The sequence below is a fragment of the Oreochromis aureus genome, linkage group 3 (assembly GCF_013358895.1).
Source record: "Oreochromis aureus strain Israel breed Guangdong linkage group 3, ZZ_aureus, whole genome shotgun sequence".
NCBI lineage: Eukaryota > Metazoa > Chordata > Actinopteri > Cichliformes > Cichlidae > Oreochromis > Oreochromis aureus.
In genome coordinates this window covers 17,082,947-17,110,231 of record NC_052944.1, presented here as the reverse complement: position 1 = coordinate 17,110,231, position 27,285 = coordinate 17,082,947, and the positions used below count along the sequence as shown (strand labels likewise).

At 46.5% G+C, this 27,285-nt stretch overlaps 1 protein-coding gene across 7 annotated transcripts in view; it reads right to left on the bottom strand.

The window, feature by feature from the left end:
* Positions 1-631: 631 nt before the first annotated feature.
* Positions 632-27,285, bottom strand: part of ppargc1a (peroxisome proliferator-activated receptor gamma, coactivator 1 alpha) — a 295,993-nt gene continuing 269,339 nt past the window's right edge. For 3 of the 7 annotated variants that reach the window (XM_039609486.1, XM_039609487.1, XM_039609488.1), the window contains exons 3-13: positions 19,408-19,602; positions 18,192-18,317; positions 15,668-17,033; positions 14,655-14,700; positions 14,367-14,440; positions 9,026-10,250; positions 7,244-7,336; positions 6,218-6,338; positions 4,316-4,437; positions 3,821-3,972; positions 632-1,808 (exon numbers count right to left, since the gene is read on the bottom strand). In XM_039609486.1, the coding sequence (XP_039465420.1) occupies positions 1,705-1,808; positions 3,821-3,972; positions 4,316-4,437; positions 6,218-6,338; positions 7,244-7,336; positions 9,026-10,250; positions 14,367-14,440; positions 14,655-14,700; positions 15,668-17,033; positions 18,192-18,317; positions 19,408-19,602 (3,624 nt within the window). In that variant the 3' untranslated portion in view covers positions 632-1,704. The remainder of the gene's footprint in view (positions 1,809-3,820; positions 3,973-4,315; positions 4,438-6,217; positions 6,339-7,243; positions 7,337-9,025; positions 10,251-14,366; positions 14,441-14,654; positions 14,701-15,667; positions 17,034-18,191; positions 18,318-19,407; positions 19,603-27,285) is intronic. The other 4 variants (XM_039609489.1, XM_031756368.2, XM_039609490.1 and 1 more) reach the window with 2 other exon arrangements.

Genomic DNA, 27,285 nt, shown 5'->3' with positions numbered 1-27,285 from the left:
AAGCGTGAGTGGAGCGATGACGACGTGTGTGTGTGCGCGTTTGTGTGTGTTCACAACGGTACAACGAAATTCCTGCAAAATCATTTTATTGCTTCATGTTCTGTGTTTGTACGGGAGGAAAACAAACAAACGGAAGAAAAAGAAATGAACCAAAAAAGACTTATGCGCTGCAGATCTGACTGTTAGGGGAGGCGAATTACTAAAGGGGTGAGAGGCTGACCGCTGGACTGATTAGCTGAATGTTTTGATTGTTTCGGAAAGGCATAGAAGGTAATATTATCCCCACCAAACCATTTATTGTACACCCTGTCTAGTGATTGCGAGTTAAATAACACAAATCAAAGGACATAACATAAATAGCAAATAAATTTCATGAGGTACACCACGTTCAGTGAGGAGTCCATAAATATTTTTTTTTTCTGATTCAAATATTAAAATAAATAGATAAATATGTTTACACTGATTGAAAAGATGTGAATACAGTTTTCTCTCTCTTTGAAGGTAATCAAACAAGAACCATGCAAAGCCACATTCATACATATATATATATATATATATATATATATATATATATATATATATATATATATATATATATATATATATATATATATATATATATATATATATATATGAATGAAACAATTGGGTTAAAAAATGGGCTAACGTTCTTTACAATCATGAAAAAGACGTTAAAAATGCATTTTACAGTGGCTGTATAAGCAAAAAACACTGATTGAGAAACTTTAAAAACAGACATAAACTATACATGGTTGACTGTTTTTTTTTCTCCCACAAAAAAATAACTTAAAAAAAAAGACACATGTTCACATGCTCCCCCAAAAATGAGCATTCGGACACATCTGTTTTTTTCTTCTTCTTCTTCTGTTTTTTTTTCTACAATCATATCATGTCTTCTACACATCATGTAGGTGTACAATAATGTTTTTACAGTATTGTAATCACTACAGATCGACATTCTGAATTAAGAAATGTTCTCCGCATTTTTAAAAAAGGCTGCGTTTTACAGTGCATAGCTGTAACAAATAAAGAACTTTGATATGTACATAAAATAAAAATATTCCTTTTTTTTTTTATAGTATTTGTAAATACACAGCTACAATTCTCCGTTAAATGTAGACAATGATGTTACCTTGAGAATTTCACCAAACTCTTTGTTTGCGATGTAACACCGGATCCAAACACCAGATCGAAAAGGGAAAACAAAGAGGAAAGAATAAACAAACAAACAAGAAAACAAAAAAAAAAAGACCAACAGCAAAAAAAATAAATCTGGCCAAACAAGCTGCGTGTTTTCACTTCCTCCCCCCAAAAAGAATTGTGGGTATTGTAGTGCTTGGAGCAACAACAACAAAAAAAATCAAAGAAAAACAAAAAGAAAGAAAGAAAAAATAAAGTTCTTTTTCTTCTTTCAGCAGTAGAGTGCACCAAACCCGTGCAGATTCTGAGGGTTCACTGGCTTCCCAGAATGCAATGTCTCTTCCCAGCTCTTCAGCAGCTATGTTCATGTAAACTTTATTTTTGATATATTCATTTATATTGATATAGGTCTATAGACTTATTCTTATATACTCTTTGACAGAGTGTAAAACTTCTGGTAGTCTCGTCATCAAAGGAGCGAGAAACCACCGTGAGGTATCAGAAGTCCCTCTTTGTGACAGACAGCAGGTGCCACTGAACAGGTTACCTTCTCAGGCTGTGCTGGGCCTCCCTCAGCAAACTGTCAAAATCCATGGAGTCGTACTTGCTTTTTGTGGAGGCTGGATCGAAGTCGTCTGAATGGGAGTCTGGAAATGGAGCAACAAGGATGTGCGGTTAGCGTAAGGCGGAGCTGCATTTCTTAGAAGTCGCACATAAAACAACAGGGTTCACCTTTGTGTTCTCGGAAGTGTTTGCGGTGAGGGCTCTGGGAATATTCTGCACCTACGGTCATGTGCGGCTCTAAAGTTAAACCGATAGTTTCTATGCTTCCTGTGTTTTAGCAACAGACCAATAGGAATCACGCTGCAATGACAGAATCCACTGCTTTTCTTTATTTTTTACACAAAGACAGCAGATGTGTCCGTCCATCTCTCATAGCTCCTGTTTTTCTCGATCAACCTGATAATACATAAAGAGCATCTTATCTGTGCCAACAGACAGCTTCACAAATGGGGCCCCCCCATAGGACTCGGCAGCACACACCTAGTGCTTTGAGAAATGGGAATGACCGTGGCAGCTGGGAGACGCCGGTTTGATCTAATGCAATGGCCAAGGGCTGGATTGTGTCACGCTGCACACCTTGAGGGATGAAAAATACCCCGCTGCTCTACTTAAAACTAATGGACAGTGTCTCTAAAAAGAAAAAAAAAAAAAAGACGAGAAGATGGGAAGAGGTTTGGATACCTCGCTATTAAAAGATTCTCCCTTCCTCTCGATCTCTTATCCCGTGCTATCAATATGGGGGCTGACCAAAATAGCCCATTCCTGACAAAGAGGTTGTCGAATGAAGGCCTTTCCATTCCAGCAGACTGATTAGTCAATATCAGTATAATGTCTAACCTCAAGGCTTCAGGATTAGCAACTGTTTCTCTGTGTGCCATGCACTCTTTTAAAAGGCTAACGGCTTCAAGCGCGTGCTTTGAAGATGTAGAGTAACCGCCTCATTTAATGGGAAAATTGCTCTTTTTCTCTTAAAATGACCCGCTGACCCTCTCGTAGCGTCGCATTTTACATTTCTGACCTCACATATTGCTTCCAGAGCAGTCAATACTCATCTTTCATGTTGTCTCCGAGTGGAGCAGATGATCTTTTGTGTTTGTGCAGTACTTAAAATAATGGGGCACATGCTACTTAAGTCCCAACGCTGCTTCGCTTCTCAATTGTCACCACCTTTTATCAAAGTGCATTTCTTTCCTTTTTTCACATGTCAGAAGCGGGGCCTCATACCAGAAGAAGAAAAAAAGAAAAGCCTCGATTTCACCGATAAGCTTGCATTATTTATCAAATGCGTCACTGCGGTTCGGGTTTCTGATTGAGATTCACGTGTCGGGCCAGTATAGAAGGTAGGCATGTTTACTCTGAGGAATAACTTATGTTGGATGAGTTCTGCTGTACTGCAGTCAGCTACATCCCCCACACTCTCAGCAAAGGCAGCAGATAAGCGCAGACAGAAGTAGCTGGTAGGTAGGCAGAGAGCTGCTGAAGCGGCCCCTCCCCCCAATGTAAATTATTGGCCCCTAAGTGCCGCATCAAGGCTCTACCTCGTTTCAGCACCACAACAGCTGGCAGCAGATGGACTTTAAAGGGAGTGGAGGGGGTGGCGTGGTTGTGGGACTTCACCTTGCTCCCACTTTCTTCTTCTTCGTCTTTTTTCCTTGTCATTCTTCTACAACATCTTGCTCCTACTAATTTCATCTAGCCCTGACTTGTCTTATTAATGCGCACACATATGTGAAAACACACAAGATCTGGTTTTAAGCTCATATATATATATCAACAAAGTAAAAGCAAGCATCTCGCGTCCACATGAGTAATGGAGTCTGCCTCGTTTTGCTTCAGATACCGAGGCTATTCGTTGGCATGTTCACAGCCCGACCTCTGAACTCTCTTTGCAATCTCGAGGCGGGAACGCCCGGCCGGACACATTCTGGGCTGTAGGAATTGCTATCAGCGCCGAGATGGGTACGTTTTGATCTGGAAGCGTCACTCAAGACTTATTCGCCCTCCCTCCCCACGTTACGCTGACAGTCTTGCGTGCATGCAAATGTACAGCACGACCGCAGGGGGCTGATGGAAAGAACAACAAAGCTGCACTCACCCAAGTCTGTGTAATGTGATTTGCAGAACTGCTTTTGTCCGCCGAAGCACAGCTCGAACTGGGGCTCGTTTGACCTGCGTAAGGTGTGTCCATTCTCAAGGGCGGCAAAGGCGTCACAAGTGTAGCGGTACGTGATGAAGCCAAAATTGTCCCTGGTCAGGAATAGAAAATAAACACGTCAGAGTGTTGCTGTGGGGCAACAATGACTCAACGAGGGTGGGGTGGGGACGGGGGCCTTGTCGGTCATGACCATCGTTCTATTTATATGCAAAAGGCAATCAATAAAGGTGCGTCTTTCAGGCTCCACGGGCCTAAATGTAGATGAATCGGGAGACGCTCTCAGATTGCAAAAGCTCTGTATTTGTCACCGGCCTCTGCTGTAAGTTCAGCAGTTACAGTAGACACCCCTCCCCCCATCGTACGGTATGCTAAAACAACACTCAAGCCAAGATAGGACACAGATTCACACAAAGACAGAACATCCTGAGGCCTTACCCATCGTCCCTTAAGTTCACTGTGCATTCCTCTATTTCACCGAAGAGTTCAAAGCGGCGCTTCAGCTCCGTCCGGGTGCAGTCGGACCTCAGTCGCCCCACGTACACCACTCGTCTCTCCTCCTGCTCGTTAAGAGGACAGAGCGCAGAGAGAAAGAGATTAAAAGGGGGAGTCTTGTTTTTCCTTTCCCCCTTCTCCTTTCTTCACCGAGCACCTAATGAATTGGTCTTGATCACTCCTGTGGATACTGCCGGCGACTTTGGGGGGCCCCCCCTGTTTTTGTCCCTCTTTTCCATCTGTCTGTTGTGTTCCCTCTGTGATTGGTTCAGCCTGCTTCCTCTTATCTGATTGAGTTGCAGTTTGGAAGCGCCTTCAATCTGCCTTGGCACTACAATTCCTCTTTCTCTCTGCAACTCATCAAGCAGAGGCAGAGCGATTTTTATCAAATGATGCCATGTCTTAAGTTTGGGGCTGCTTCTTCCTTTTTGTGAAGTCTAAAAATAAAGCAGTGGGAGTGACTCAGCTATATATCACAGAAGCCTGCTTCTTTCTTTCTGTCTTTCTTTCCAGCTTTCGGGAGTCCAACTCACAATAGCAAACTTGGAGTGGTTCCCTAAATGAGAGGCCTGTTAATATTATAAAGTTATTCATATCCAAGAGAGAGGAAGCATAAAGAGCAGCAGCAGAGAGCCTCGGGGCAAAAAAAAAAACCCTGCTCCCTGAACCTCAGAGGACGTGAGGGTCATAGTGGAATAATTTAGGAACAAACTGCGCCAGGCTGGCTTTTGAGTATTTTAATTGCATCTGCTAATCATATAATACAGTCGAGGCCCGAGGCTATCGTGTATGACTGGTATTATTTATTTATTCATTCATTTACTTGCCATTACTGGGCGAGTCCATTGAGGCCTGTTGGAATTCTGAAAGCTGTCTTCGGGGCAGTAGTAACACGTATGGAAATCAGTTGCCTGGCGCTAAACTCAAAGTTCACCTTTGCTCATTTGAGCTGCAGCTGAGGAAAGCAAGTAAAGATTAACCACGTGCGGCTGTCCTGTGCTTATTCCCCTCTTTAATGTTGCACACTGTTTGGAGGCTAAAAATGTGGAGTGTAGTTGCTGACGGCTGATAAACAAGGCGGCCTTGGCGTGCCCGTCCCTTTGACAGCTGGAGCTTTACCGCTCGGAATCTTTCGTCTCTCCATCGCCGAAGTCGTTCGAATTACTGCGCCACCTAACGTGTGCTTTGTCAACGGGTGGTAGCAGCGCCATCCCGCTGGAAACCCGAGTAATTTCACACTGAGACAAGGAGAGCGGAGATAAGGGTGGAGAAACGTGATGCTCACTGAATCTGCATGATTTTTAAATAAAGTAGATACAGGAAAAAGAAAAGATTGCAGTGGAATTAGTGGCTATTTCCTTCTTTTTATTTAAAATTAAAGACCTTCTCCCTTTTTTTTTTTTTTGCTCTCTTAGTTTTCATCTATTTTAACATTTTTGCCCCCGTGGTGTGATTAATAAGAGTCGACAGTGTTTCCAGACGGGAGACGTTAAAAATACACAACCCAGAGATAAAGAGGAAGGGCCTGTCGCCTGAATCATTCAGGAACTCACTTTGTATGTATTCTTTCAGCACGCACACACACAGGGAGAGAGAGGCACTGTGGCACATGGCACCGGGCTGGAGGGCTGTGTCATCCCAAGTAATCTGTGCATGTCTGTGGGAGGTTTTTGTGCGTTGTGCCGCAGCAGTGATTACATGTGGTCTTTTATCAGCTTTGTTGCAGGAAGACCCAAAGTCAAGCATCAAACTCCACCCCACCCCTTTCCCCCCAAAAAAAAAAAAAAAAAAAAAAAAAAAAAAGCTACAAAGGGAATGTGATGGTAGTTGTGTCAGCTGACTCACAACTGCTTTCTGCCTTTGTCTCTCTCGCTGCTCGGCCCTCTCGAACTCCTGCTTCTCGAAGTCCCGGCGGTACTCCTCCCTCTTCAGCCTCTCGTGCTGGTACTCCTCGTAGCTGTCATACCTGTGGAGACGAGGACATATTGCGAGATCACTCCCTCATCCTCTAAATTCGCCCTTCCCGTTGATGCTTATGAAGAACAATCGCCAATATTCGTTGCGAGGGCTGCAAAGAGAAGGAGACGGACGCGTTAATAAGATGTCTTTTTCGCCACCGCCACGATTGCGAAGCCCGCGAGTGAGGCCCGCGGGAGTGCCGGCGAGCAGCACAGTCGGGGAGCCAAGCAGCTGCAACTGTCAGCACAACTTCACATGTCATTACTTTCTGCTTAGTTAGGGCTTCATCAAGAAGGAAAGTGCAACTTTCTCCCCCAGCCTGGAACAGTACGAGACATGTCCGTTAAGTTTTCGACTGATGAGCGACTCTCGGGCTTGTCGGGTGTCATTAGGCGCGTGGGTGCCAAATCAGCTCGGAGCACTGGGATGGTGTCAGTCTGTCTCTCTGTCTCTGTTTCAGCACAGCGCGAGTACATCTCTGCATATGAAATGGTCCCCTCTGCAGAGGCTCATGCAAAACTACAGAGGCAGTAAGTTGAATAAGTGGCATTATACAGCTGGGAGCGTCGGCTCACGGGTGCGGCACGAACGCGCATCAGTGTGATTCTTTTGTCACTCGTCTAATAAAACACGATCAATTAAACATATTTGCCCTGCATGTTTGTCACCCCCCCCACCCCCCCACCCGTTGGGACAGGATGCTCCTGAGGTCTGGCTGTGGAAAGGCATTCACAAAGAACTCAAAGGATTTCTGAGTGGTGACAGCAAAAAGTGGTACTATGCTTTCATGCGCGCCATTAAGAAATCTTAAGAAGAAAAAACACACAAAAAACCAAACATTTGTCGTGACCCGAAGCGTGTAACTAAGCACATAACAAATTGAAGGTTAAATGATTTATTTAAAACAATCACCTTGGCCTGCGGCTCAGAGGAGATCGAGGCTGGGGGTGGGGGCTCTTGTGATTCCTGGAACGAAAAGCATTCAAATCTGTGCTGTGACGAGACCTGAAGGGAAAAAAAAGTTAAAAGTCACTTTTTTTGCAAAAACAAAGGAAACCCGTTCATATATTTCTGTTTACTGTTGCAAACGTGTGACATTTGGTTAATTTGCTTTTGGCTTTAAGAACTAAATTAACCTCTTAGATATGCACAGGACCCATTAGTCTGCATTAAAGAGCATTGTCTCCCCTCCTTGTGCTGACCTAACACAACCCTGGAAAATGTGCTTGATTTGCTGCAGGATTTTTATACGCATCTGAGCTAGCATACGTGCACGTGCTATCTATGTTGTATGAAGACGTGGTCAATACTTATGGCCTTAGTGGCCTCACTGTAGAGCTAGTTCCCCTACACTGCTCGAGCTTCTGATGCTTAAATATTTAAGTGCTGCTGAAGAAGGAAGACCTGAATAATGGAAGGAGAGAAGTTTGGGAAGCTCAGTGAAGCAAAGGAATGCCAGTTTGGAAAGATCAAGGATCTTATGCTGCGAAATCTTAAAACAGTGAGGAGGGATTTAGAGAATTATTTCGCTGAAATTCTGTTTATCTTCTCCTGCGTGGAACTATAACAAGCTTACTGCTCTGTCACTTTCAAACTCCAATCCCTATGCAGCGTTTTCAGAAAGCTTGTCAGTGTCAGATTTTGATGCAACGCCTTGAGACTATTACTGTATAATTTGTGAGCAAGAGCGAAGAACAAGGGCCCGAATAGAATAAAGTGATTCTATTGGCTCCGTGGAGTAAACTGACCTTTCAGTAATCATGCAAACAAACTGAGTCACAGCGGTGGAGTCGTACACTGGGAGTCACTCAATGAGCCGCTCCTGACAAACTGAATTTATTCACATCCCTCTCGATTACTCCAGTTTGCCTCTGTTCTTTCACCACAAGAACCCAACCAGAATCCCCCTCGGCTCTGATCAAAGGGAAGCATGGGAAATGTAGTTCTCCCAGAAAGCTATGATGATAGGAGTCTTTTTTAGAGAGGGGTTTGGAGACTATATTCCCACAGACTGGTTCTCGCTTTCATCTCTGGGGATGTAAAAGACGAGGGTTTGCCACTCAGTAAAAACAACAGCTGCCGCTTAAAACAATAGCCCGAGCATCAAACAAAAAACGGGAGCATGCAAGGGAGTGAGTGAGAGGGGGTGGGTGGGTGGGTGCGAGTGTTAGAAAGACACTCAAATAAAACTCCCTGCCTAGAGATGAAAACTCACACTGTTCAAAAGTCCAGTGCCTCTGGCACCTTTCATGTTCTGTTTTTTTTCTCTTTTGTCCTTTGTCTGTTAGTTTAGGGGGGACCATTCAACTAATCTTTTTCCCCCATTGTCAGCTCAGATCTAAGTGTCACCTGGCATAAAGGAATCATCTGAGTCATGTAACAACTGCAATATGGTTAGAATCTATTCCATCACAGAATAGCAGGAGGTGAAGAAATCCTAAAAAGGCCAGGTCACGGTCTATCAGAGCCAGTTTTTTAAATATTCTGAGTCAAAATCACATGCGCAAGGGAGAGTTAAAGGGTGTGACCATGTTGTTTTAAAAATGGGCATACAAGGTGGTGTAAACATTTCTGAGAAGTGGTTTCCTGCTTGCTATGAGTCCTGTTTAAACTGCATAACTTTGAGGTGGAGCAGCCAAGTAAAAGAACAAAAAAGGGAGGAGGGGGAGTCTGGGGAGGAGAGCGATAACTTACCAGGAGGACGGGCGTCTATCGGGTGAGCTGGAGAGAGAGCGCCTGCGGTATCGTGAAGAGGAGCTGCGGGACCCAGACTGGGAACGGGAACGAGAGCGGGACCCGCTGCCGGCCCAGCAGGAAGGTCTGCTGGGTGACAGGAGCAGGGAGGAAGGTGGAGAGACAGAGCCTCGTGAAGGGGAGCAGCTGGATGGTGGGGAAGAAGAGGGAGAGCAGGCGGCGCAGTCAAAGAGTAGATCCAGAGGGGTGCCCTCCCATGGAAAGAGGAAGCGACTTTCACGGCTCTCGTCCAGCTCTAGTTCGTCGTGGAAGGCCAGAAACCCCGGGTGAAGGTAGCTGGAGGCAGGCAGCCTCTGGGGGTAGCAGTCATTCTCTCCCCCCTCGAGGGACTGAGGAACTGTAGCATTGTTCGTTTTGCTGCTTGATTCTTTCTCCTGGCTACCCGGGGTGTAGAGGGCTTGCAAAGGGTAGCCAAAGTGCTTGTTAAGTTCTGCTCGGATTTCCTGGTCGCACAGGAGCTTTCGGCTGGTGGCGCAAAGATTGTGTTGGTCCCTGTCAATAGTGGCCTCTTGTGAGGGGATCTGAGCGGTTTGTGTGAGGGCGTGCTCCCCTAACCCCCGGACCTGGCCCGCCTCTCCATCCACAGACCCAAAATTCTGCTGTTTAGCCAAAAAACCAGGTGAAGCTGATGATGGAGGAAATGATGAAGATGACGGTGGCATGGCTGAATCCTTACATTCCACATGCCTGCTCTCCACTTTGCCTTCAGCAGGCACTGGAGCATCAGTGGCACCTGAGGTGAATGTCATTTTCACAGCTGCGGTTGTGGTAACAGTGGCTGAGCCCCCATCCTTCTTATTACCAGCTGTTGCCTGGCAATAGTCATGGTCGCTGTAGTTACGGGGCGTTGCCCGCTTAGTGTTGCCGGTGCTGCGATACTCCTCAAGGCCGCCCCCCACTGCGTGTTGAGTGACGGAGTAAGGGAGGGTGGTGGTTGCTTTGCTCAGCTGGGCGTAAAGCTCAGTCTGTTCAGGACCCTTCCTGGTGGGGCCCCTGCCTGAGGCACCTGGGGCCGGGGCCAGAGCGCCGGGGCCCAACTCACTCAGCCTGGCTCTTTTGCATGCCAAGGCCGAGGAGGAACATGAAGACAACTTGGTTTTGAGAGATGCTTTGAAAGGATTCTCTTGACTGGCTTTGTGTGGGGGCGTGGTAGGTGGTGTCAAACCTGCGAGGGGAGGAAGAGACACAGGTTGGGTTGGGAACAGTAAAATGAAAATGGAATCATAACACAAACCTCCCCACCTAGCCCCTCCCTCCTCTGCCTCCTCGCCCACACTCCTCTATAAACTCCCGGGTCAGTTTATGGACAGTGGACACAGATACATGCCTGATTAAAATATTCACTTTCCCTCGGCCTAATCCTATTTTATTGCAATCTTGACAGATTAATGTAATGCTTGGTGTAACTTGATATGGCTGCACTGTAATACGGATGACTTGCCATTCTCTACCTCGCTGACCTTGAAAAGATCCCTTTTCGTGGAAAAAAACAAAGAAGAAAAAATATAACCCCGGAAAGGACAAACGTAATGCATCTGATAGCAGGCAGGAAAAAAATTAAAGTGAATGGATCATATCTCTGCCCGCTTCATAGAAACGTCTGGTTTCATTCCGATGAATTGGCCGCCGTCCCGCGCCAAGACCTTTTTGTGTTTGTGTGTGTGTAGTCTCAAAGAACAATTGTGTGTGTGACGCAGTGCATGTTTAAAGATTAGCCAGCACCATCCACATTTTCTGTAAGAAGAGAACTGGATGTCACCGCTCTTAAAGTTGCCTTTGCAAGCCTGGTGGTGGATCACTGGAAGCACTGGGAATAGGTTAACATTCCTTTCAGATGGCATGTCCCTATTGGATGTGCCCCCCGCCTCCTCTCGCTTCCCTCTCCCTCACAGATTTACAACCAGACAGATGGCAGTTATATGGGAAGTCCTGAGATGAGCCCACTTTATAGCATTGTTAATGCACTCACACAAACAGCCGACACCATTACTCTCGTTCTCCCCTTTCCTCCTCTTCCTCGTCGGTCGCCCCTTTTTTGCTTTAGTTCCAGTCTGCCGTTCCACCCTGTTCGCTCTTCCCGTCTGCCACCTTCCACCAGATCAATCTCTCCTTCTCCGGCTCTGTCTCCCTGCATCTTTTCCTGTTTTTATCTTCCGCAGAACAAATGTGCCCACACACGCAGGCACACTCATTGCTAACAGACTCTCACTGGAGTCAAACTCAGGCACTTTGAAACACCTACGCTCTCCCCTCTTCTTTGCCATTCTTATAATGCAGATCATTCTTCCCTTGCCGGCGAATTGCACCAAATGAATCCCGTGTTAGGATGTGCACCGGAAAGACAGTCTGGCAACGAGCGTGTGGGATCGCAATACATAAATGTGCATGTTTCGGCTGTGTTTGGAAGGCCTGATCCACCAGCTTATCATCCTACTTATTATCTGGATGTGCCTATAAGTAGGACTGCAAGCGCCCACTCCCCTTCCTCCCTTCCCTTCCTTCTCCCTTCTTGCTCTCCTCTGTCTCGTTCTCTCGCTCACTCCCCCCCCCCCCCCCTTCCCCAGTCATGACAGCGAGACAGACATATATTTGCATTATGCCAATTAAATGAGCTTTGGAAATGAGAAAGGAGAGACGTAGAGAGGGAGAGTGGATGCTACACAATGCCTGAAGAACTTCTGTTTCACCAATCAAACGCCATCTGTCCAAAACAACGTACGCACGGGGTCATAAACTAGGAGCCATTAGCGATAGGCGGAAATAAATCAGAATTAGATAAAAATGTGCCTCTCAGTCAAACTTGCTAGTGATGGATGATCTGCAGGTGTGAGCACCAATCATGCGGGCCCCGGAGAGAAAGCGGTGGCGCAGCGAGCGAGGCAGAAAGAGGCAAGGTTTTTGGGGTTTTTTTTTGTTTTTTTTAGTTCTATTTTCTCGTCCAGCTGCAAATTGCGAAGGGACCTCGGAGCGAAAAACAACTCCGGGCTTAAAGAGTTGATCCGGCAGTAAGCTAGGCAAATAACAACACACAGACCACCTCTGTGTCATGAGATACAGTAATTAAAGACAACACAGCAGTACAGGGTAAATCTATTAGCTTGATAGAGATTAGGTCTGAACAGTCAGATCCCAGGGGGGGGCGCTCACCGTGCCTCTCGGAGAAGGGTCAAGAAAACATGCAGTCAAACAGTCCAAACCTTGCTATTAATAACTACTAATCATCATTCGAGTAGGTACAAAGTGTACAAGTCCTTACAATTAAATTTATCTTTATTTTAATGAGTGGTTACTACTACTACAACTCATCATAAAGGCATAAAGTAATAAACTACTGGAAGCAAGTCAAGGAAAATTCCACCAGTGCATGGTCAACTTGCCTTGGGAGTAGAAGGTGGGACCGCCCACCTGGTAAACTGCCATTTGATTATCAGTAACACCACCCTTTATCTCTATTGTAGTGGAATGATTCTCTAAATCTACGAAGGACGTGGAAGTCCGAACCTAAAAGCTGACAACTCCGCTTACTGGGATCTATATCCATCTGGCTCGTACAGCGCTGAGACTCAGAAGCTAATCTCTAAGTGAGAAAGGCGCTCAGCAGCCCAGAGCTTTCTGGACTAATGACTTTCCTGCTAATATTCAATCCTACATTTTCCACAGAACGGGTTTAAGTCAGGTGAAAGGCTTTATTTGACCGTGCTTATAAAACGGATGTGTTGGAAAAGAACAGACGGCTTAGATTTGGCCACAGGTCAACAGACTCGCCCACGTGCAGTAAAAGCGGAAGAAATATTAACTGCGTTTGATTGCCACAGAGATTAAGGGGCATTGCTCTTTCCAATCTTTAGGTCTCAACAGACATCCCCCCTCTGACCCTGAAAGCTTATCTACATAAAAGGGTTAAACAGCATTTCAGCCAAACTGAGAAGCACAGGGGGATACCTCTGAGGGTTTGCTTTTCCACCCCCACAGGAGCTAAGTAGAAGACACAGGGGGTATTATGCGGACCATTTCCCTTGCTAGTAAATAAATAGACAAAAGGTCCAGGGCTGCTATTTTGTTTTATTGACCTTAGGTAATTAATCGTAAGAAAACGTGGTAATTACTAACACCATTGACATAAAGAGCGAAAGAAATGGATGACCTGCAATATTGCAGCTTCTCCCCTCACATTTTCATCCCTTTTGTCTTGTAAATACCATTTACATATAGTTTTTTTTTCTAATTTAGCTAAGCATAACTCAATAGCACAAAAGGATGAAGTGACTGATAATGAAGAAATATCCCCAGTCTGGCAACATCTACGCAGCTGCCTGTGTCCACAGGGAATTTGAGTAACTAAGGCGCTGATCATACAGGCAAAACTCAATTACACAGCAAAACTCAATGAAAACAGCAGCCTTCTGAATTTTCCCTGCCACGTGTAGGCTAAAGCTCCTTTTACTCATACACTGCTTTCCATTTAATTTGACCATGTATGAACATGTTGGTTTCATGTATGAATGAGCCTCCCGGTCCCATTTCTGCAAAGGTGATCCTTCAAGTTTGGACCTCATACACATTCACTTGTCGCTTTCACGCCTGCAAACGCCCCCCGTGAATTGCTCAGCTCTGTAAAACATGACCGTTAAGGAGAACCAGCTGAACAGCACAGGAATAAAAGTAACGTGTGCGTAATAACAGCTCTCGCTCGCTGAGCCCGTGTGATTGGGGCAGGGGCAGCTTTCTCAGCAGCACCGTGCAGCGCGCGAAAACCCTGCTCTTTGCAAAGTTTTCAAACATGTGACTATACTTCACTTGTGTCCATGCGGACCATACGTGCAACGATTCTTTTGCACTTCTTTGTCACTGTCGCGGTTATGTCTGAATGAGCTTTAATGCAGCCGTGACCTACGTCTAAATGACAGGATGCCATTACTTGAACAGATTGATGAAGCCAGCATAGTTGTGTATTCTGCGCCTGGAAAGGGCTTGAGTGAGCTGTCAGTCAGAGAACATTAGGATCTGGTGGAAGGAAAGGTATATTAACTCTTCACTAACAAACCAGTGGGAGTGGTAGGGGAATGGGAGGGGTTTGCTAATAAAAGCCGAGGAGATTGGAAGTCCTAATCGATACTTAGGTGCATAAAATTGATCTCCTTATGTCTTCACCTTGAACTCTGAACTGTGATGGAAGTATCGAGGCTCCCGAAAGGAATTAACCCATTACTGCCTTCCACAGCTATAAGTACTCGGCGGGTCATTTAAAAAGAATTTATATTGTCAGAAAAAGTCTGCTTACCTGGAGTTCCAGCAATCTCCACACTTAATGTGCGTTCAGTGGTTTTGTTCTCAAACGGTGATCCCTTGTAGTCACTGGAAGACAAAATAAAACGTAGAACGTCTTACTTCACAGGTGAAAGTAAGACTAAAGAAAGATGTAATGACCTAAAGAAATGGAAATGAATCACAAAAATGCCTCAGGTTGGATTCTAGTCTATGTAGCTTTCTTTGATTTTGTCTTTTTTCTGTAGTTTCGATGTTGCCTTTTTTTTGCCTAGAATAATGTGGAAAAACTTCTCACACTTACTTTGGAGACTCTGGGGTCAAAGGAAGTGGCAAGGTGGTTGGTTTGGCTGCAGAACACAAAGGAGCATGGGTAATTATTGATCTAGGTATAACACTCATGGTAGAAGAGAACAGATCCACAGTCTGCAACAATTAATCCCAAATTGGCTCAACAAATGCAAATATTACTATGAAAAAAGAAATTAAAAAAAACACCCATCCCTAGTTAGAAAGCCTTACTATGGACACTATTGTACAGAGCATATCTTTTTTTAGGTTGACCCCATTTTAAAAATTTATTCTCTTAGGATAGACTGTTCACTTTGTGAGGCAGGATGAAGTGATGGTACGTGTTTCACAGGTGTCTAGACACAGACACCACGCTCAAGACAACAAACAGATCGAAATGGAAAAAGACATACAGAGAGAGAGACGATGCCACAAACAAGACACATGACAGTGGGTGAGCCCCTCCCTAGACAATAAAGTCATAATCGCATGCACCAACAGCAGAGGAGGGGGGAGAAAACAAAAACAAAAAGAAGGAAGAAAGGAGAGTCAAGGAAGCTTGTGCAGTTGCCCGAGGCTCTGGCCGGCTTGTGCTCCAGCTAAGAGAAGTGTGGCTTTAGTAGCGCGATTCTAGAGAGCAGCACCTGGGCTCTGAGTCTAAATGTACATATTCAGCACACTCAGCTCAATCAGCCAAAGATGATTCAAGGGTTGGCTTTGCGAATACAAGATGTACAGTAGCAAGACATGGCTCACCCCTTTTCCCACCCCCTCCTTTGTTTTTTTAAAGACAAAAAAAACCCCACTCATTTTTGAAAATTGAAAAGAGTGCCTCTGCGACTAGCAAAAAGCATTGGCGAGCAGGCTGTTTTGCTGTCATTGTTGTTGATGCCCTCACAATGACTTGTTAGATTCAAATTAGGACAGGGGGTTAGTCGTGAAATCAAACCGGGAAGTGGTTAGAGCAAGAGAGGGAGAAAAGAGAGCAGAGATAAGGCCAGTGGGGGGGATGCAGTTCATGATTACCTAACAATGGGTGGCCCTGGTCATCGGGGTGCTCGCTGAGTGCCTGCCTGTGTGGGTGCCCTTGCCCTTGTATGATGCAGGGAGGGGTGGGCTCTGCAATGCTAGTATCTGGGAGGAGTGGGCTCGGTGGGCCCTGTGAGAGCACCGCTGCGGGGCTGCCCATGACATGGTCATCATCATCATCATCACCATCAACAACAACACCATCATTATCATCATCATCATCATCATGGTTAACATCCTCCCTGTAGCCCCCCTGGCTTGGCCACCCCAGATCTAGTCCAAAGCCCATGTCTAGCCCTGGATCTGGCTGGTTAACCCAGCTCTCTAGGTCAAAGGTGAGAGGTGACAACAGGGGCCTTGAATCAGGCTCCTCAGCTTGACTTACTCCCTTGTTTCTATCATCAGTGGTCCCTCTGAGCTCCTTCTCCTCCTTAAACTTAGAAAAAGCCCGGGCTGGACTCTCAGACCTCGCTTCTGCTAATTTGCTCTTACTGCTCCGTAAAGGGGTAATGGGAGTATGCGGGAGGACACGGGCCTGATACTGAGCGGGCCTCTTTTTGGAGGTGAGCAGCTGGCTAAGTAACGGGTGCCCCGGCTTCTCGTCTCTTTTCTTTATAGTCACTGTGATGTGCCTATGTGGTGCACGGCTGGCACTGTTACTGTTGCTACGGCCTTGCCTGCCAAAGCCCTCACTAGCCTGAGTGGCGCCCGCAGCCTCTCGGCAATGCTCACAGCTGTGACTCGCCTCTCGGGGAGGGAGGGAATAAGAGTGCATATACCTAATAAACCTAGCGGCGGCCAGGCGGCCCGCATCGCCTGGCGGCCTTCCTTCTTCACTGGGCGGCCCGTGCTCCAGTTTGGGGCGGGCATGGCCGCAGGCGGAGCTTCTGTGGCCAACAGGGATAGTAGCACCCTCCGACTCCTCAAACCCGTCATCGTGAGTGCAACGCTGCCACTTCCCAGCCCCAAGACCAGCCATACTACACTCGCCTCCAGCCCGGCTCTCACCTCGCTGGTGATGCTGCTGTGGCGGCTGCTGCTGCTGCTGTTGATGAGACGGCACAGCCGGCTTCTTCTTGGAGGTGGTAGAGGAAGAGGAGGAAGAGGTGGAGGAGAGGGAGGAGAACGAGGAGGTGGATGACGAGGACGGTGAAGAGGAGGAAGAAGAGGCACCGAGACCCATGCCACTCTTGTCCCTGCTACTGGCACCCCCCCAGGCGCTCTTGGCTTCGCTGGCTTTGGCGTGGAGGAGAATGTCATCGGTGGCGGTTAGGTATTTCAGCAGCTCGGTGCAGGGCCGCCTCACCGGGCGGTTCTGTTGGCTGGAGCCCCCTCTTGCTTTGCCGTTCCAGGGGCTCTCCGTCTGCAGAGGGAGAAGCAGAGAGAGAGCGAATGACTTAGTTAGCTCGAATAAAAAGTTTTGCACAGTACAGCTGATCTAGTTGTGAGAAATGTTAAGTATTTTATTTGGAACAAAAACAAAAGTAGAAAAGAGACGGAGGCACGGAGAGCCTAAGAGTGTGACTCAAACAGCTCGAGCGCAGTGGTTGCCCAACTGTCTAGGAGGCGATGGTGGGAGTGCTGTCCGCCCATCATTTTAATTGCGTGGCCCCCCGAGCGCCACCGCGCCACTCTGTACGCACACCACGTCCTCCGGGAGTCCTCATTCGCTCTGCTCCAGAAACGGATGACTCAAAGACACAGTATGAAAATAGACTCTGTGAAGAAGGGTTGACGCACTGCATGTGCAAACACGGTACGCAGAGCTAACATATGTCTGCGCCGCATTCACCACACAGTGAGATACAGATGTTCTTTACATTGCGATGATTTTGTGCATGCGTTAAAGCATAACAAATGCAGATTTCAGACACTCCTACCGAGCAAGAGAACACAATTAAATGCTATATGCTGATATGACACTGAATGCACAGTGTGTCACATTCTGGTGTAAAATGCAAACGGGCGAGACTGAAATAATCCCGTCTTTTCATTTAGCAGAATTCACAAAACCTGTGATACTTACACTGACTAAAATTAAATCTTAATCAAACCCACCCCTATAGAAAAACACTCTCTTCAGAGCCATCTAATGAGTACATCAAGTCTGATATTTTGATCTTGTCGTCTCAAGGCATCAATCTCGCCGCAAGAGTGCCTGTCGCTGCTTTTTCTTTTTTCTTTTTTTTTCCCCGTCCTCCAACAGGCACCATACCAAGGCGGATAAGTGGTGGAGCTAATGAGACAACGGTGCCGACGCCTCGCCTGGAAAGCCCAACAGCAATCAGCCTGTTTTCATTACGAGATGGCCCCCTGGGACAGTAGACTGCTAGAGCAGAAGTCTAACATCTTCTAAAGGCGGCCACCAAAACAGGCAAAAAAAAAAGTGAGAAGGAGGGAGGGTGAGCAAGTAGTGAGAGAGTGCAAGAAAAGCGTGAGAGAGATAAACAAACACAAACAGGAAAAAAAATGTGTGTACGGGAGTGAAATCAACAGCGTGTGTGTGTGTGTGACTCCCTACCTTGACGACGGCAGGTGGTGGTCTGATCCGGTGGTTGCTGCTGGCTGCATGGTTCTGTGCCTTGCCACCTGTGTATTGATTATAGCTGAGCTGGGAGTTTGCGGGTGCCAGAAGGAGTTTCTTCAGCTGCGAATGGACCCAAACAGAACCAGAAAGGTGGGAGAGGAAGAAGAAGAAGGAGGAGGAGGAGGAGGAGCGGGGAGTCAGCGTGGGTTATGCAAATGGCACCTTTTAATTCAATTCGACTTTATTTATACAGTGCCAGTTTACGGCGGCAGTCATTTCAGAGCACTTTACATTGTAAGGTAAAAGATTTACAATGGCAGCCTTTCTGTTACTTTCATTTTTTTAACTCTCCAGTTAAAAAAAGACTTCTTTTTTTTACCTTAAGTGCATGCTACGTGACATGAAAAGTCAAGCCTCTTTTTTTTCCCCAGTGCAGGTGTTTTTGTGTACACACGACGAGGCTTCTCTAATGTGATTGAATAAACACGCTCAGGCATTTGGCTAAAGGTCATTTGGAAAGGACCAGCATGGAATAAAATGGACTACAATGTCACATAACATAACATTTTAGGTCAAAGCCTATAAGCTAGAGAAAAACCCAGATGGCACGAGCGTGTGTAAAAATAACAGCAGCAAGGTAGGCCGAGTTCTTATTTGTGGTGGTGGGGGTGGGGGTGTTTGCTAAAAGAGATGACTCTGGCACAGGGGGATTAGCCGAGACCCTGCTGAGAGCAGACGAGATGAGATAGATTTCCTTTTCCCCCGACTTTCATTACGTCCCGGCTTGATTTCAGGGCCCGTGGCACTGTGTCAACCGTAGTTGTCCCCAACCACAGCGTTCGTATCACTGAACTGGCGCCACGATAGCGCTGTTATGTAATTAGCGCTGAGCAGCAAACACACTGATCCATTCCACTCACTTCCCTCCTACTTGCATCTGCATCCCTGCATGCTGCGACTGCACATAAGTGAACACACTGTGGCAAATACGGAGTGTGAAGTCAGGCAAACGTCACACAGACAAATGACCGCTACTGGGGTTCTAGTCTTGTTGAGAAGTCTTATCTGATGTGTGCTTTGGACTGCCAAAAACACAACGTACGTGTGAGTACGTGCGAGACCGGAGGTCAGGTCTCGGGTATAACTCATGTCTGAACTGTAGGATGGTGCTGGTGTGAAAATCGTGATAAGGAGGAGCTGTAGCTGTTACCAGGGAAGGCTCCTCGGGCTCTGGGGTGCGCGGTGAGCCGTCGGGAGAGGAGGGACAGCTCTGGTCACTGGCATTGGTCACGTCCCCATCTGCCAGGGCCTCAAACGAAGGCAATCCGTCCTCATCCACCGGGATGCTGTCCAGGGTCTCTGTAAGCACTGCCAGCAAGTTGGCCTCATTTTCTTCATCTATCTTCTTAGGAGGGGGGGTAGGGGGGGGTGGAGAGGGGGGAAGACAGAGACAAAAAAGAGAGGGGGGGAAATGAGACATTTTAGTCAGAAGAAGAAGTTGCATCCGTTTTTCTTTATTTCGGGGAAGTAAAGGTGGTGGGTGGCTTTTGTTAATATAGAAGAAATTTGTTTTTTCTCGTTTTTTAAATTTTTTTTTATTTTTGTGCAGCAGCTGAGCTCACTGCATTCTGGCAGCCTTTTTTAAAAAAACACAAAAAACCCAAACAAAATTTGCCTCATGTGCATGTGAGTCAAGCCTGTCACTCATATTTTAAGCGAACAGCTTACTGGACCAAAATAATATCTCCCCCAAGAAACCCATTACCAACGCTGACAAGTAGCAAGTATCTGGGGGAAGACAGCAATGGGTTGGGGCGGGCTGCGGTATGGAGGGGTTTATGGTGTGTGTGTGTCTGTGTGTGTGTGTGTGTGTGTGGGGGGGGGGATAAAAGGAAACAATGCGCAGAAGTTCGCTCTTCTCTCTCTTCAGCCCACAGCTTCGAGAGTCGTCGCTTGCCGACAAGATGTTTGCGAGCGGCCCTCAGATAAGGGGAAATTACGACTCACCAAAGCTAAATAAATCAGATTTATTTAAAATTGCTGGCGTGACAGGCTGACGTTCATAATGGGAGGGAACTCAGCTTCAACACTTTGCGATAAATAAAGCTTGTTCTTGCTACTCGTGCCCCCTTTTTTGAAGTACCCGAGAAGTTGTGCGCTCGCAGCTTATAAATGTGTGAGGAGTAAAGACAGAGAGATGAATGTATGGCGAAGGCCTTGAGATGGGGAGGGTGAGGCGTGAGCTGCCAGCTATTGACCGGGGATAATAACGGCATGAGTGTCGAAAAAAAAAGACAGAAAAACAAAGAAAAAGGAGAACGTATATAGATCAATGTTAAGACTGAGAGTAATGCAGCTCACTTGACAAAGGGGAGCGTGTGAGTCCATGTGAGGAACGACTGTGTCTTTTCTCTCTCTCGCTCTCTTTTGCATTGACAAGTGACAACAGGAACTTAAGGTTCCAAGGCCATAAAACCCCCACGGGGCTTGGGGACAGCAGAGAGATAAACAGCCTCATCACCCTGGGACGTTCTGTGGCCAGCCCAACAAGAGCAAATCCCTTCAAGCACGCGATAGGATTCACGTGGCTCGGCGATGGCACACGGCCATCATTACGCCGGGGGTAGTCGCCGGCCTCTCAGATATCTATGCTGTTCCTTAGAAAAATCCCACATGCGCACGCTTCTATCTACCCTCACTTATTTAACACAATTACACACACAGCATGGACGCCGCTGTTTTGGATCTGCTGCCGAGATAGCGGCCATTTTAATGCCTCACCCCCCACCCTCCCCTCCTCCAATTTTCATTTACAGATGACATAGATATCTTGGACGTTCACTTAGCTAGCTAACAGTGAGGAAAACGTTAATCTGATGTTTATTGAGTAGATTTTCTCCTAACAACACGAACACTCAGTCATTATTAAAAAATGATAAAGGGGACATATTTCACAGAGATAACGCGGCGTAGGCTGGGGCTGTGCTGCATTGGCAAGCACATGCTTTGCAGGAAATTGCTCTGTATGAGGTGGCGTGCTGTTTAATTACTTTCAAGAAGCTTCAAAATCCACTGTGCTGGAACCCCCGCACTATTGAAATGCTCACCGTTTTCCAGCATCCCAAGTTATTACCTGAGCACTAAGCGGATAGGTATTAACTGCTGATAAAGCCGGAGCCTTGGCTTAACCCAAACGCACATCCTAGCATGAGAAATTAAAATTTAGGAGCAATTTCAGATGATCAAAACCGAGTCTTTAATGAACTGGCCTTCTGGTTAGGCACTCATTAACCATTCAATCAATGCTCCGTTTAAGGCGTGGCTTTATTTGCCTCGCAAGAGCGACTTTAAACCAATAAATCTATATTGGGAAGAAAGTGCATTACATTAAATGTTGGGAGAGCTGTGCAGGCTTTGTTATGTCATCGTTTGAAAAGGATTGGGGCATTTCTGCAGACTCAAATGTAGTGATTTCAGTCCTGTTTCAAAAAAAAAAACCACACAAAAAAACCTCCACCAATTGGCAGACTCCCACAGGTGCACTGTATCCCCAAAGATAACCCAGAAGGGACTCTCGTATTCTGTAAGAGACACTTGTGAAAACCCTGAGTCGTGACGATCATGCAACAGCCACTGCTGCGGCTCTAGTGGAGGCACTCATAGGCCAAGTGGGGATTTGAGAAACTGGGGTAAAGAGCAAACCTCTGCTCTGGAGAGAGAGAGAGAGAGGATGATCTAATGCCTCTGTCCATGAGGACGAGCTTTTCCACGCCAGCTTAAAGACCACACCTTGTGCACCAGAGTCAATCCACTGGCAGCGACTCTCTGGCCACTTGTTTATTTATAAACAAAGTCGCCATGTGGGTGGACCTCAGAAGCTATGGCACCCAAAGGGGGTAACACCAGCACAACCTAGCTACTTGCTGACGGCCCGTGTCCGCTTATATTGATTACTACAGCAGCTGCTGAGAGGGAAAAGAGGACAGAAAGAACAAAGAGAGGAGAGAAAAATTGTCTCGGCGGGAGCACTTTCTCGTCCATCCCGCTTAATGGACCTCACCGAATTAAAGAGATCTTAACAATCCTGGGCTAATTGTGGGATCACAATATATTAACCCCACTCCAATTCTAAAGGGTGCCATTTTGCAGCAGTTTTATTCCAAATGCTTCAATTAGCCATAAAACATGCTGGCAAGTGCTGGCAGAGCGTCTCTTTACCCCCCGCTCCTCCTTCACCCCAGCCTCCCCCACGCTGGAGCAAAGAAAGCCAACTTCAGTTGTTCATTATTAGGTGAGGCCCTTTTGTTATCAGACAGGCTGTCTTTGAGATTGTCCTTGCCTTTAACTCTTTTATTGAGTTCTACAGCACAGCATTATGTTCCAGGAGATACTATTCACACGGGCTGATAACGGAAGGTGAAGGTGCTACTTTAGACAAACACTCGCTCCTGCACGCCGGGGCAAATAGCCAAATTAAAATCTGCTAATTGCTTCCCGAGGATTCCAAGCTTCTTAGCGAATTTGCCAGGGATCAAATTTTAACGAGCTTTTTCGGGGGCAATGCATGATTTACACGTTTAAGAAGAACCTAAAAGCGCCAGAATGACAAACCTGGTGGCTGAGTAACATCGGGATGGGGTTTCGACGGGCTAAACAGCCCCTCCGCAATCTTAAATTGAGAAGCAGAACACGTGACAGACACTCTGGGTGCGCGAAGATAAAATATCTCCCATAAAATGGGTCATCTAGTATTTAAAGTGCTGTTTATTCTCGCTGCCTCTTCCTGCTCCTTCTTTCTGTAAATACAAGCACGCCAACCAGTTAGCGCAGACAGAAAACGTGCTTAATAAATTGGCCACAAAATTGGGTGGTAGGGTTAAAGCTACGCCCTGACAATTTAATTGCTTTGCTCCATCTCAATCTTTGTTCTCCCCACCACCACCACCAACTCTGCTCCCTTCTCTGTCAGATTTCAAAAGCGTTCCCTTGGATGAGGTTAAGCTTGACACGGGCCAGACCTAATCATGGCACAATCAGAAACTGAGGGGTGTGTGCGCGCGTGTGTGTGTGTGTGTGTGTGTGCAGCATGTGGGGTTGTGGTATCAAGTCATCACATCTTGACTCTGCCAAGAGAAGCAGCCTTGGATTTGATAAACAAATAATGTCATTCTGTGTTATTACCCCCGGCCCCCAGATTTCAGAGGAAATAAATCAAAGTCAGGCTTGCCGTTAAGGCGTTAGTCAGGCCTGACACGTCGGCTGGTCACACAGGCACAACATATGGCAGCGGGGAAGGAGAGAGAAAGGAGAGGCAGGGAGGGTGAGGTACAACACGGCGCGCGGTGGAGAGACAAATCATGGCAGCCACCAGAGACGTCTGGCCATTTAGCATGAGCTTACTGAGATGGAGAGAGGGTGATTATGGCCTATACGGAGCGATGAAACCATACATAACACTGTTAAGTTCCTGTGAGTGTGTGTGCGCGTGGCCGTCTGTGCGAGTGAGGCGGCGGTGGCACACAGTCTGATGGTGTTCCAAATCATAAAACTAAATGTTAAACCTCAATTGTGGTCAGGGCTGTGAATGTTTCACGACATGTAGCTGTGAACTGAAGACTCTTGTCATTTTCCATGTGACTACAAAGTCAATAGAGCATCTCGTTATTCAGAAACCATTTCCAAAGCAAATGATCCTATGAAGTAGATATGGTGGCTCTACATGTTCTGGACACACACCCAAAAAGAAAATAAAAAAATCATAGTACTGGTAGCCACAATGGCTTATTCCTGTCCCGTCCCTCATTGATTGTCACCACTTAAGATTGAGTGTGTCACACTCTGGGTTTAGAATATATATATGTATATATATATAAATCTTTTGCTTCCTAAATGGAGACAAGCTTGTCCAGCCCGGGCACCAGGCAGCTGATTTTAGCCTTCCCCGTCCTACTTAGCTGTATTTCCATAACTGGTCTGGATAATCCTTTTTTATCAGGCACAAAGTCACTATTTTCCATTTAAACAAAAACGGCATCTCTGTAAATGAGAGAGCGATGTCGCAGGAGTCGACTGCTTAGATGCCAGATGCCTATCCGGGTTTAGAAGGCTACGTGAGTTATAAATCAGCGAGGAAACGGTTCGAGCCATCAATAAGAAACAGGATGTGTGTGCGCGCGCGGAGTTGATGCATCTCCGGGGAACCATTTGAGACTGTTACAGCACTATCAGATGAGTTGATGGGGGAATGAGAGAGGAAAAAGGGAAAGTGAAAAGAGGGGATATCTTCCTCTGCATTTGTGTGTGTGTGAGACAGAGTGAGCCGAAGAGAGAAAGAGAACTCTTGTTACACTTTTTGACACAGGCCAGATCCGATTGTGACACCTACCCAAGGGATGTTAGCAGTGCTGTTCTTTCTGGTTCTGTGAGGGGGGAAAAAAAATCCTTTGACTGGTAACCTTGCTGCTCAAACTCACCACCTGAACTCTGTCACACATCTGCTGAGATCAGCTGTCACATGCCTTCAGACCCGTCAAGCCCTTTCTGTCTAACTTTGGGTCACGCGGTCTCGGGGTTTGTGCCTTTTCGGAGAAGCGCACGTGACCCAGAAAGATCTGCAGTCTTGCAAAAAAAAAAAAAAAAAAAGCATCTCTAGAGGCAACTCAAACCGCCGTCGAAACACATTATTTATGACACAACCGTAAAATAATCCAATAACCTCTATCTAAACATGTCGTAAAACGCACGCACGCACGTCTACATATCACACATTCTCGCACAGCTAACCAAATAACAGCTCAGGGGAGGCTCCGGTCTGTCCCGGTACAGCCTCCCCATCTACAGTCCTGCCCCAAGCTGCTGTTGTTTTCCTTCTACAGCCATCCAACAGATGGTCCAAGCAACCGTTTGCTAACACCACCAAATCACACACCATCATAATGATTGGACACTCTTTTGTTTTGGCAGCTACCTCCCAATCGGCTTGGCATGTGGAAACACTGATTGCTGTGATTGCTCTGACTGTGCCTTGCTCTGACGGCCACAGCAGGAGGGAGAGCAAAACAGAGATTTGGAACCTCAAATAAGGAATATTCAGCTAGATGCAGAGATGTGATGAGGAATGGTGCTTCTCTCTGCTTTTTTTTTCCTTCTCCTCCTAATGGCATGCAAATAGCTATTTGCTTAAGTCAGCAGCTCTGAATGTGCACTACTAAGCAAGGGGCCTTTGAACCTACTGTTACACTGCTGATAATGTGTTGGAGGAACACAGGGAGGGGGGACAGAGTGAGTGCAGAGAGGGGCAGAAAAAAAAGGAGCAGACAGTGTTTCCACTGTCCATCTTGCCGCTACATTTCCTGGCTGGAATGCAAATCTGTCATCGGCTGTCAAGTGCAGCTATTCATAAAACAATTACATACAAAGAGAATGCAGGCCACTTCAGTTCTGACATTTACACAGATTTGAGAACGGACCAGAGTTTGTTGTTTTTTTCGCAAAGAAGACTCAATGTTCTTATCCTCTGCTGACACCACCTTTAGACACACACGCACACACGCGCACCTTCACAATGCAGCTCCCTGACCTTTCGGGCCCTGCCGAGCCCATCGAGAGTTCGTGGCGTTTCATTTGTCATGGTAATGTCTTCCCCGGAACGACGCCAACCCGAGGAGAACCAGGATGGAGTGGACAAGATATAGTCGTCTGCAGCGTTTTCAAACCACAAGACGCCTCGAGGTGTGCTCCTGTGTCACTATCCCGCTGAGCATCTTCGCGTGCGCGTGTTTGTACACACGACAGGGGACCCTATATCGGAAATTTATGGTAATTGAAAAGGGCACAATCTTTTGGGAGGGGAAAAATGCAGTCAATTTGATTCCGCAGCGCAAAAAAAGGTCACCCTATTCAATTTGCACTCAATGCCATATGTGGCACGACAGGGAAACACCTGAAAGCAAACGATCTTATCGTGGCCTCGCAGGCTTCGCCACTTAACCGCCGCATAAAGCTATTTGCTGATTACTAAATAAACGCATTATCTTTCACTTTGATTTTTGCTTGTGCGCGCAAGCCGGCGCCTCGTCGCTTTTGGATTCAGGTAGAAAGCTGCCACTGCGGCGTGTGCGCCTCTTATCCGTGTCATGACTTTGCGAGCGTGTTATCTGAGTGTTTCTTTCTTCTTCTTCTCTTTTTTTTTTGGCCTCGCACACTTTCCACTGCCGTGTGTGTGCGGGCTGCACGTCTGGTCGAGCGTGTAGGACTGCACGAGCTCTCGCGTGTTGGGTGAGTGGTAACAATGTGGGGATGCGGCCATCTTTACAAGCAAAGAAATGAAGAACACATCAAAGGAACGGTGCACGTAAGTCGATACAATCCCAACCCATCGATGTGAGGCAGGGATACGATGAGAAAGGATGAGGGGTTGGGAATGTGTGGGGGCATGAAAGCTCTCACGGTCTTTCTTTGTAGCTGCCAGCTCCGAATTCTGAGCTGAATTTCATCTTAATCTGGGATCTATTCTCTGTGGAATACTGATCATGTTGCCTTTTTGAATGGATAGGCTTGCCCGTGACAGTTTACATTTAGCCGAGCAGACCCGACACACCTGCACCCACTAGTAGAGCGCGCAACGTCTGCCAAACGCAGAATGATCAATGGTCGTTGACCACTTGATGACAAGCTTCCAACACTCGAAATCCCTTCCCTATCTGCCCATCAAGTTATTATACAACAAAGCCCACAGCAATATGAAAAGAGGTTTGGCAAGCCACTGTATAGCCTGAAAATGGGTTTCTGGAAAGAGCTGATCAACAAGCAGACAATTTTAGAGCCGTTGACTTCCTGATGTCAACAGCACTATCATGGCAGACACATCCAGCAGATATATCCCAAATACACCACTTCACAAATTCACAAAACACATATTTTACAGTTAAATGGAGTCTGCTTTCAATGTGTTTGTGCCAAGTAATAATAATGCTTACACGTACATCGTAATTTTGAATTGAACACCTGCAACCCATAACCCCCATTCTTTTGGAGACGCCCAGCCTGTTTCTACATCCATCTCTGACACAGCTAACCCCCCCGCGAC